The sequence below is a fragment of the Henckelia pumila genome, chromosome 2 (assembly GCF_033568475.1).
Source record: "Henckelia pumila isolate YLH828 chromosome 2, ASM3356847v2, whole genome shotgun sequence".
Classification (NCBI taxonomy): Eukaryota; Viridiplantae; Streptophyta; class Magnoliopsida; order Lamiales; family Gesneriaceae; genus Henckelia; species Henckelia pumila.
Window position 1 is genome coordinate 186,454,997 of NC_133121.1, and position 11,890 is coordinate 186,466,886.

The window sequence follows — 11,890 nt, forward strand, 5'->3', positions numbered from 1 at the left end:
CTCATAAGTCATAGTTGCCGAAGTCTTTGCCTAGTTTCCTATCTTTTTTATTTCACTTTATTATAAACATGTAATAAATCCAACCGAGTCAAATATAACAGATAAGTCAAATAGAGAGTGTAGGCTGAATACAACACTTTCTCGACCCAGAAATTTGCCGTTGTAAAAATGTATCTAATGCAATGAGCTTGAAAATACCAAGCATAGAACAACTGTTGCAACCCAAAATAATTGAAGTAACATATGGAAATTGTTGTCTCATCACATAAAAACTCAAATTTCAAGCTAAAATAAGATCCCTCGACCGGGCTCCCACCTCTAGTCCTCCCCACTGACATAACTAAGAATTCACCATTTGCAGGGAAAGGGGTTGATAATATTGCTTAAATAGAAACATAATCTTATGCTGGAAAACTGAAATTCCAATTTGATAGATAAATCAATAAAGTACACAAATGTCATGTCATGTCATTAGCAGGATACTTCAAATCCAACACAAAACTTAAACTACTTCAAATCCAACACAAAACTTAAACCCACGCAGCAAAACATAGGACTTCCTCACCAGTAAACACTGGTCGCAGCTTCAGGTAGCACTTGTAAAGACGTTTTACTTTCGTGGACCAGTCTTCTAGCATCATGTCAATTGTTACCATCGATGTAGGCACAAGAGTTTTACAATAGAACCAAAGAAAGACTCATATTCCCAACGCTCATTATCATAGACAATACACAAGTCAAAGGCAAAAAAAAAAAAAAAAACTCCTAATTCAGCAAGAAGATAATTGAACAAAGGACATAGAAAGTTCAAACTTTACAAATATTATTATATCATTAAACAAGGCCCGGAGCCAATCACAAAATTAGGAAATTCCTTCGATAATCTTACAAACTTGATGCAAAGGAGCACCTAAAATTTCCCCCACAGATCAACATAAATACAAATATGTTAACTAATCTAAAACCCATTCCTCAAATCACTATAACTAAAAGAATCTACCTCCACCTCCCTCCCTACTTTAGTCTTGATGGTGATGCCTTCCGCACCAGCTACTATCACCGAGGAAGCCAATCCGATGAACATGCCGTGCTCGACTATCCCTGGAAGCCTCAAAATTGAATCACTGGCTTCATTCAAGTCTCCAATATCCCTCTCAAAGTACAAGTCAATTACGAAATTCCCATTATCGGTCACCGAAGGCTTGCCATTCTCCACACTCATCCTAAGCTCCCCGACGCAGCCAGCGTAGGCGAACATGTCCACAAGCCTACTCAGAGAATGATTCCAACAAAAAGGAATGACCTCTACAGGCATAGCTAACCCACTACCCCCAACATGCTTCACCAATTTCGACTCATCGACAATGACGATGAATTTCTTGCTCACAGATTCCACCATTTTCTCCCTCAGCAAGGATCCCCCACGCCCCTTAACCAAATTCAAGCCCGAGTCTACCTCGTCGGCACCATCGATGGCTAAATCCACGACGGGGTGAGAATCGAGATCCGATAGAGGGATCCCCAATGACACCGCCTGATCATAAGTCTTGGTCGAAGTGGGTATGCCCACGATATCTTTAAGCACTCCCTGGCGCAAGAGATCCGCGATACGATCCACGGCATGCTTGGCGGTGGAGCCCGTTCCCAGGCCAAGAACCATGCCGGATTTCACATGCTCCACGGCTTTATAAGCGGCGATTTTCTTCAAATCATCCTGAGTAAGGGAGACGGGCGCCTGAGACGCGGCGGATGACCCCATCAGAGTAGGCGGTTCCACCGCTGCGTGGGTTTCGGACACCAAGAAACGTGGGTAAGCTACAGCCATTGCAGAAACCTTCACAAATCCCAATATAAAAGGACCCCACGCGGAAAAAAACAAAAAAAAAAGTCAAATTCTGGGAAAACCCTTTTTGGATAATCGAGGGGGGAGATGATAATTGAATGGCTAGGACATTTTCACTGAAACAAACTCATTTACGATGAATAATCTACCGATTGTGTAAAATGATTCTGTTGCAAAAAAATGCAGCTCTGTAAATTTATACACAACAGGTGAGGAAAATCAGAGAATTCCTAACGAAAGAGAATTGTGTGGTGTAGAGAATGGAGGAGGAATCACTTTCGTGAAAATGCTTGTGGTGATATTTGCAATTAGGGTTTGCGGGAATTTATAGATCAGGAAAATTGGGGGGAAACGCGGAGGAAGAGGGGAGAAAGTGGAGGCGTAGTTTTGCTGAAGTTCAGGGGTAAATTGGGAACTTCGAAGCAATTCGGTAATTTGATAGTCAGCTTTCCGGGGTGCCCTTTCCCATCTGTTGTATGTTAGGCCAAAAAAATTGGCAAACTGCATTTTACAACCTGGTTGAGTCGACGTTACCAACAGGATAGTGCTTTGCGGGTGATGTGGCAGCTTATAATTGGTTAAAATCATTGGATCCCACATGAAACTCATTATTTTTGACAAATCATAGGGTTACACGTCACCCGCAGAGTAGTGCCCTGCGGACGACATATACTAAACCTTTACAACCTCGTAGTCGTATGAATAAATAAAACAACAATCACAAAAGCTCCGAAAGAGTGTCTCACGAGTGAGTTTTAGTTCGAAAGTACAGACCCATTTTACCGGGAAGTTCGACCCCTTTTACATTTTCCTTGGTCATGATTGGGCCACATCCAATTTTTATGTGGAACCCACATGAAAATTGGCCAATCATGGTCAAAGAAACACAGAGGGTATTACCCCATCTTCAGATTGACATTCCCCATTTTAACATCTCATGAAAGAGTGTCATGAATAACTTTTGTGAGATCCATCTTTGGCCAATAAAAAATTGTTTTTATGTCAAAATATTATATTCACTATAAGTATAGAACGATTTTATCGGTCTAATAGGTATACCATCTCACACAAGATCAAGATAAAATTAAAAAAAATATACTTTTTATGGGATGTGTCTTAGTTAGTAGAGTAGATAAACACTTGGCCAAAGATCAGAAGTTCGATTCTTCTCCGATGGGATGTGTCCTAGTTACTAGAGTAGGTCAACACTTGGCCAAAGATCATAAGTTAGATTCTTCCCACCATCACCTTCTTGGACTAAGCCTATTTCACAGGGCTTGCCTAGTGCGGTTTACCTGGCTAGCGTAATTTACATACTATTATGTTAGTCCGAGTTACCCGATGCGCGTCGAAAAGTAGCGACTGTAGATTCTCATGTCATAAAAAAAATCACAAAATACTCTTTGGACTATCAAAAGGATTTGTGCGATGTGCTTCTGAAAGTATGATCGTGATAAAATATATATTATTGTACCGAGTACATGCTCTGCAGTGCGTAAATTATAAATATTAGTTTTAATTTTAAAGTTATTTTTGTGGATTTTATTTTAATTAGTATTTTATGATGTATTTTCCTTTGATGGTTGAACTCCAAAATCGTGCAACGCTGTAAACATTTGCTTCCATGTTAGAAAATAGGGAACTAGGATAGGGTGAAAAGAATCCGGGGTAATAGGATAACACTTTTAAATAGTGTTGTAACAAATAATCTATCTATGTCCATATGATTATTTTATAATATATATTGAAGTTAAAAGGCCTAGAGTAACTACTTTTACACAAAAACTTTTTTAGTTGGTCTTACGGGTAAATTTCGTTAGACGGATCTTGTTAAATCAGAAGTGCGTGTAGAGGGGGATGAATACACCATTTAAAGGGTATTTGACTAAACTTATTAAAAACAGCTTATAAGTTCTAGGAGCTTATAAGCTGTTTTAGGAGCTTATAAGTTGTCATGTCTTATTTTAAAAATAAGTAGTTAAAGTGTTTGAATGAACTTATTTTAAACAACTTAAAGATGTTGATGTATTTGGTATTATAAGATCTTTTTATTGTCAAAATTACTAAAAAGGATAAAATATTATGAAAGTAATTTAAATAGTAATATTAATATACATAAAAAATAATTTTAAATTTATCATAAATGTTAAACTTATATTAAAAAATAAAAATATTTTTATTTTAATTTAGAAAAAAATTTGATAAATTATGTACAAAAATGGACAGAGGGCGTGGTGAGAATTTAATAAGATACATAAGAATAATATGAAGAAGTAAAATATCAACATAAGATCTTTTAAAAAAAAATAGGGGTGACCTTACTTGTTTAAAAACAGCTTATAAGCTGTCAAACAGCTTATTTTGACAGCTTATATGTTATTTGACAAAAAATTTGTCAACAAATTTAAAGAGCTTATAAGCTCTGAAACAACTTATAAGCTATTTTCAAGAGCTTATAAAATCTGCCAAACACCCTCTTACACTTTTCTTCTAAATAAAGACTTGGTTTAGTCGCAGTTACAATTGAATACCTTGTTTGTTTCTTAACTGTCGATAATTAAGTGACCAACAACTGAAAACGTGTGGAATGAGATCAACTAAATAGATAGAACACAATATGAAGAATTGATTGTAACGTAAGAACATATTACTTGTTTATAGATGTTCGGAGACTAAAACTTATGTCACCCCTTCTTCTAGGGGCTTGTTTGTCTCGCGTGATGAGTGCAGGATGACATGATACATCATTTATCATCCACTGTTCTTCTCATTTATTTGTCTCCTTTGACTTATCCATGGGTTCGTATGAAAACACTGTTTTCTATTCAGGAGACATCCCTCTTCCCAGGCAATATGACTTCTCATAATTGAAACAGTGTTCTAGATGATCAATATATTTGACCAAATTGCCTCGGGTATTTGAAGATAATTCTAGGTTCTCGGTTCTCACTCATAAGAATGGGTAAAATGCGCGATGTCGGCAGCCACCATGGTTGAAGAAATAGCTTGGAGCAAGGGATAAACAAATCGAAAGCTCTTGATTTTTGAAGTGTACAAAAAAGTAGCCATACCGATCTTCTTCTGTCTACAGTTCTTGTGATCGTGAGAATGTACCCAAGTTCTATTTTTTATTATTTGTTTATTTTAATAAATATGTGATTTGTCTAGTTCGTTTTTTTCTCCTGTTATGAAAGTAATTGTTCATACCCAGCGACGATTTTGACATTAACTTCAGTTTAGTACAGTAATTTTGCAGCAAAGCAGCTACACTATGGAATTTTTTTCCCATAAGAAATTATAATTTGAATTTTGTTTATTATATTTTGTTTTTGATCAGGGTTATTGAATTTTTATTGACATAATAGTGAAGGAAATTCCTGAAATAGTGTAAAATTCGTAATTGAAGCAATATTATTCCCACATGCTACCACAAATATAGACCTTCTCTATTCGAAATGTTTATTTTTACCTTCATCATTTTATTAACATGGAAGTTTGTGGTATGCGCATCGATGTTTATGACTACATTAGCTGCTGCAATAATTTAAGATTGCACTGATGTGTAACTTTGTTATGAAGTCAACAATTTGTTCTACGGAGATTTCATTGAATGATGTGATATTTGAGCTTTATGAATAATGACATTATGTTCGATCCAATATTGAAAGCTATGTCTAAAAGAACCTGTCCGATGATATATATGCTTCCAAGCGGTAACCATGTGTACTTTTGGATTTTAAATATAAATTCTATTGGTTTTCTAAATATTTTATGATATGATAGTGTTCTCTCCGTCATGGCCGAAGGGGATGGATATGTGCAAGAGTTTTTAGTTCTACAACAAATTCTGAGTTCTTTTTTTTTGTTTCTAACCCTTGTAACACGTTTCTATATCAAGTTTGTATAAAAAAAAGACGCAGGCAGCGAAGAATATGTGTGCGACAAAACGAGCCAGAAAGAATAAATGCAAGAATGAGCTATTTACAAAGGATAATTGACTTAGGAGACGTCGAGTGTCTTGTTAATTTAAGAATGACTCGTAATGCATTTGCACGTCTATGTTACCTACTAACCCATGTAGTTGGGATAGTAGAGTCTAGATACACACGAGTTGAGGAAAAGGTGGCCATGTTTTGTCTATTTTAGCACACCATAAGAAAAATAGAGTTATTGGTCACGACTTTGTACGTAGTGGACATTTAGTCAGTATTTATTTCCATGAGGTACTAAAAGGTGTTCTGAAACTACACCCACTGCTCGTTGTTAAGCCAACTCCTGTTGCTGATGATTGCTCAAACGAAACGTGAAAATGGTTCAAGGTAAATAGACTTGTGCTTATGAAATTACAATGTTTCATTTTTCAAATTACCATTTAACTTTGGTATTAGGTATTATTAATTTTTGTTGTTTTATAAAACTCATAAAACTCATTTGTAATATTAATTTTCATAGGGTTGTCTTGGCGCGTTGGATGGTACATATGTGACTTTTCAAGTACCAAATAAAGGTAAGCCAAGATACTGAACAAGGAAAGGAACAACGGCTATCAATGTATTGGCTTGTTGTGACATGAAGATGAATTTTATATATTCTTTAGTAGGTTGGGAGGATTAGCTGCAGATGCAAGGGTTCTTCGTGATGCAATTCCTCGAGAAGATGGGTTAAAAATCCCGAGAGTTAGGTTAGTTTTTATTTTATTAAATTAAACTATCCACTAAATTATGTGAATGATGATGTGTGCTTAATACAATTTACCAGCTAATAAAAATTTAATTTTTTGAGTTTTTATATGCTTATTTTTTTGCATATATATGTTGGATTTAGCACTGTACTTTATCATTGCAGGTAGTTACTACCTTTATGATAATGGATACGCAAATGTGGAAGGATTTCTAACACAACTTAGGAGAACAAGATATCATCTTCATGAATGGGCAACTGGAGGTCCACTAAACTACAAGGAATACTACAACTCAAAAAATTGTCGTGCACGTAATGTCATTGAACGAGCGTTTGGTTTGTTGAAGAGACGTTGGACAGTACTTAGGAGCCCAACATTTTACCCTTTGGATGTCCAAAATCATATCATATTGGCATGTATTCTCTTACATAATTTTCATAAGGTTTGAAATGCATGAAGACCCACTAGAAGGAGTTGTGATGCACTTCGTGGTGTGGTAGAAGATGTTGAGGAGGATTTTATTGATAACATTGAGTCATCCTCATCTTGGGATTTGTGGAGAGAAAACCTTGCATTGTCTTAGTATAATAATTTAGATATAACTATTTCGAGGACGTAAATTGTAATATATTTGTGAAGCCTAGTTTATGTGTATGTGACCTATGTTCATCACATGGTGACCTGCTTATGCAATATTTTTTCATATTAGTTTGTTAACTTCATTGAATGTGTGATGCGGTCCTCTCATGTATTTTTTGATTTTCATGTTTTCATTATTTTTCTTTGTAGTTGCTGTATGATTCTGTTTTCGTACGTAATATAAATTCTATTGTTGTTTACTTATACCATTCATTGAAGTTACGTTTTGTATTCTTAATTTTGGTAATTTCTTAAGATTTTGCACTATTCAAAATCAGTTATCATGGAATTCGGAGCATTTAGCAATACATTGGGAGACAAGGGGAAGAAATCTGACAAAGGTAGGCGAGTGTGGACTTCACGTGAGGAAGAAGTGTTGATCCAGTCATTGAAAAAAGCAATTACTAGTGGATGGAAGAGTGAGAACGGTTTCAAATGTGGTTACTTGAATTTATTAGAGAAAAGATTAATGACCATATTCCCAGGTACGGACTTACGTGGCTGCCCACACATAAATTCGAAGATTCATGTATGGAAAAAAACTCATGGCACATTGGAAACATTGCTAAGTAGAAGTGGAATAGGGTGAAACGAGACTTAGAAAATGATAGAGTCGACTGATTAAGCATGGGAAGGCTTTGTAAAGGTAAAGGCATATTCAGTCATGCTTGAGTTTGGTAGATAAAAGTTTTGGATTTTTTTCTGTCCCATGGATTTGAGTTGTAATTGTAAAGTCCATACTTTGTCACTTTTTATGCAGACTGATCGTACTATTCGTACATGGCGTTACAATTCAAGGCCATATTTCACATATTGGTGTGAAATATTTGGCTATGATCGTGCAAATGGACATCGTTTGTCAAGTTTCACTGTTGTTGTTCAACAAGTGCTAAACGTTCATGATGATGTCGTTGCTGCAATGAACGTTGGATTCGAGCACTTGTTAAATGAGATGGAGGGGGGAAGTGAATCTAACTCAATTGAAAATCCACCTTCATTCACTACATCAACCAGTAAGAAGGCAACTTCAAAGAAATATAAGCATCCTATTGAAGGGGAAGAACTATTTGTTGATGCCATCAAGGAATTCACTATCATCACAAAAGAAGCTATTGCTGATCTAGGAAAACGTCTGAGTCAAGAATACGAGATTGCTATGCCTGTTTCAAAGGATGTTCTAGCTGTGCTTCAGACAATTCCTGGCCTGACACGTGAAGAGAAACAAATTGCTGCTGAGATTTTGGTCGAAAAACCGAAAAAGTTAGCACTATTTTTCAGCCTTGAAGATGATGAAAAACCGTCGTTCATCAAGAGGATTATGAAGATGCAAGGTTAGTGTTGTGGGTGTTGTGGTTATGTTCACATTTTACTCCACTTTTTTTGTATAATGCACATGTAAGTATGGATCTAAATGTGTTTTGACAGTGGAGAGATTTGATGACATATTATGCATAGTTATGTTAGGACCACAAGTCTTCCTTATGAAGTATTTGTCCCTAAAGTGTAGGCCTTTTGTGTTGTGGAATGTCTCTGTAATCTTTTGGGAAGTACAATTAGTACGTTTAATTTATTATATCGCACTCTTTTACATACCACCATTAGAAATTATATTATTAATTTTCCAACTTGCTACTATTTCGAATTATATCAATTACAGTGACACATGAAAAGTTTCAATACATATGATACTTTTAAAATCATATTATTCACCTCAAATGTGTTTTCAAGATTCCAAGTTCCATCTAATTCCACTAGTTACATTGACCGTTTGAAGACTAGATTGGTGTCTACGAAACTAAAACTAATTACATATTTATAACAAAATGAAATAGAAAGAAGAAAAATATTTTACAAAACTAAGACTAATTACATATTGATAACAAAATTGAATAGAAAGAAGAAAAATATTTGTACAAATCAACGCATCCTATAAACATTAATTTTTCCAATACACGATCTCGAGGCCATCCGATGCTAAATATGTGTTTCATCTATGTTATAACTCATTCTCACTTGAAATCTTAGGTTTTGAATTGTTAAATCAATAAAAATTATGAACCAATGCAATATGATATTGCATTGAACAAAACCAGTCGTATCATAACAATGCCAAAAGAAAACATTTTGTTAGACAACCCATCCTTGGACTGCTGTGGAATAACCAGGGTTCACCAAACAGAGCAACATAAACTGCCTCAAATAATCACATGCGAATAAGGAAAAGCTCCGTGGAAAATCCAACATCACAACTTTATGAGATCTTGAGGAATCCAAACAATTCCTGAAGACCAAATTCAAGCTCACAAGAATTCACAACACCCAAAAGCATGTTTATTTCAAATGCAGCAAACTCAGAATCCAAAATAAAAAATCATAGAAGAAGAAAAACATTGTGGATGGACATAATGTTCAATGTAATTGTGACAATGAGGCAATATATATATAAACAATATCACTAATACGGTGTAGGATAACCCTTTTACATAGGCTTTACAAAAACTGGACATTTTTTCAACCAAATATTAATATAAGCCTAACTTAAACATCAAAACACTCCCTATTACATTATCAAAAACCAACTACATGGGCAGATTATAGGATGCATGCAAAAAGTGAGGTCCCCTACACCATAACATATCATATCTTCACACTTTAGCCATTTTTTTTCACTGGTGAACAGCTAGATTGTGAGCTTTCTATCACATCTTTGCTCACAGTCGATTTCTTTGTTTCACGGCCAACAGTTGTAAACTCTCTCATCTATAAGTAGACGTCAGCTTCACAATGATGCTTGCTCAGACCTTCCTTTTCTTTTGTCAACAGATCCACATAACTTGCTGGTGTTATAGCCAAAGCACCTGTTGCATAAGATTTAGCTGCGATTTGAGAAGTGCCTTCATTCTTACGTTTGGCAGGTGATTCCAGTACCTCAACTTCATCATCTGAATTTAAATACATGTAATCCAGATTTCACTTTGATTCTTTAGGCAGCTGTAAGACGAAGGAGAGTTGAGAGAATCAGTAGAGGACTCCGACTCACTCATGTCAGCAATGTCAAGAAATGAAGAAGTTTGATTTCTAAAAATGTCACATGCGATTTTTATGCACGTTGGAGAACAAGTATCATGCATAAGCTCTTATATAGAATGAATGAAGTATTTACAGCTACTTAAAACTACCCCAACCACCACATTAATTGATGGACTACAGTAACTATCACATCCAAATTAAGAATGACTGATGTGAAGCATAAACAGTGTAGAAAAAATCAATTCAGATTCTATTAATCATTATATCACATGAATAAATAAGTAAGAACCCAGTGGTTGGACAATATAAATGCAAACATATATTAACAACTTGCGTCATGGTTAGAAATACATATATTACCATAAAAAAGATCCATTATACATCTAACCATCACACCGTCTCATAACACTGATGCAGCACACTACTTTAACACCTGCCATTGGCAAACACTTCTATCATCACTTAAACAAAATTACGATAAGCAAGATTAGTAGAAGGATGACACAAAGAATCGAGGAAAATAAACCAAAACAACAAAATATTTTCTCTACGGTGAACATTGGAGTTGGACGGACAGGTTTGGGTATGTCAGAGTTGAAGAGTGACATAGGCTCAGATGTGGATGTGGACATCTCGGCATTGAATGATGAATCTTCATGTCGTGGTTCATTGGTTACTCCTTTTCTGTTAACACACTTCGGTGCACCCATTGATACACTTCCTGTGACTATTTCCTGAAAATTGGATACATCTTGGAGTCGATGGTATTCATCATGCCATAGAAATTTTTTCGGATGGTTGAGAGAGGCTGGACATATATTGTAATATTTGCCAGGTTTGGTAAAAAACTGTCCAGCTTGTCTTAAAACCATTAGACCATTCCCACACTCATATTGTGGTGGATTTAGCGAATCCATATTACCTGATTCAGTTGTAATAGATAAGGTTAAGTTCATGTGGTAAAAATTAGTTGAAGTAAAAATAACAATCACCATTATAATTAAAATTTCGGACAGTGTATTCCAACATTTTGCTAGAATGTGTATTGCAAGACAGATTGTAGTGACCCTGCATGGTATCATCTACTAACTGGCAACTAATAGCATGCATTAAACTTAATACAGCAAAATAACTTAACAGAGTAAAACATGCGGAAACAAAACCATAATTTACATATCAGCTTAGTAACATAATCCAGGCTTAAATCTGTAGTGATACAACCAAATCGAAATCTTAAACAGTAAACATTATACAGCTATATCAGATCCTGCTGTATAATAAAATCCTCAAGGCTCCTGCTCTCTAGTCCTGCCTTGAACTACCAGCTCCGTCCATCCTGCGACCTGCCCCGTGGAATAGGGTGTCCAAGATAACAACTAGTACGTGAGCGCTAACGCCCAGTACATAGACATGAGTAAACATATGTATATAATGCATGCAACATCATGACTGGTAACGGGTCATCTGAAAAGTCATGCTCAGAACCGGCGCCATATGAGTGCTGCCACCGCATGGATCAACCTCTGGGTGCAACCACACTCGTCTAGTACACCAGAGTAGACAGACATAAATGCCCCCGCCGTCGCGGTACTCTCAGTGACAGACTATCATGTATAGAGCTGAGCGGCTCTATAGTCAGGTATCACAAGGTATAGGCTCAACGTGTATATGCACATGACATATGAATATAGAAAGCG

General features: G+C 35.9%; 1 protein-coding gene across 1 annotated transcript; it reads right to left on the reverse strand.

The window, feature by feature from the left end:
• Positions 1-799: 799 nt before the first annotated feature.
• On the reverse strand, positions 800-2,149 carry LOC140881889 (probable ribose-5-phosphate isomerase 1). The gene has a single exon (XM_073287534.1). It carries the CDS (start codon positions 1,823-1,825, stop codon positions 959-961), a length of 867 nt encoding a protein of 288 aa, XP_073143635.1. The 5' UTR covers positions 1,826-2,149; the 3' UTR covers positions 800-958.
• Between the last annotated feature and the right edge of the window lie 9,741 nt (positions 2,150-11,890).

Bases quoted from the DNA above. Each gene is read 5' to 3' on its own strand.
- LOC140881889 (XM_073287534.1), bottom strand. From the start codon at position 1,825: ATGGCTGTAGCTTACCCACGTTTCTTGGTGTCCGAAACCCACGCAGCG.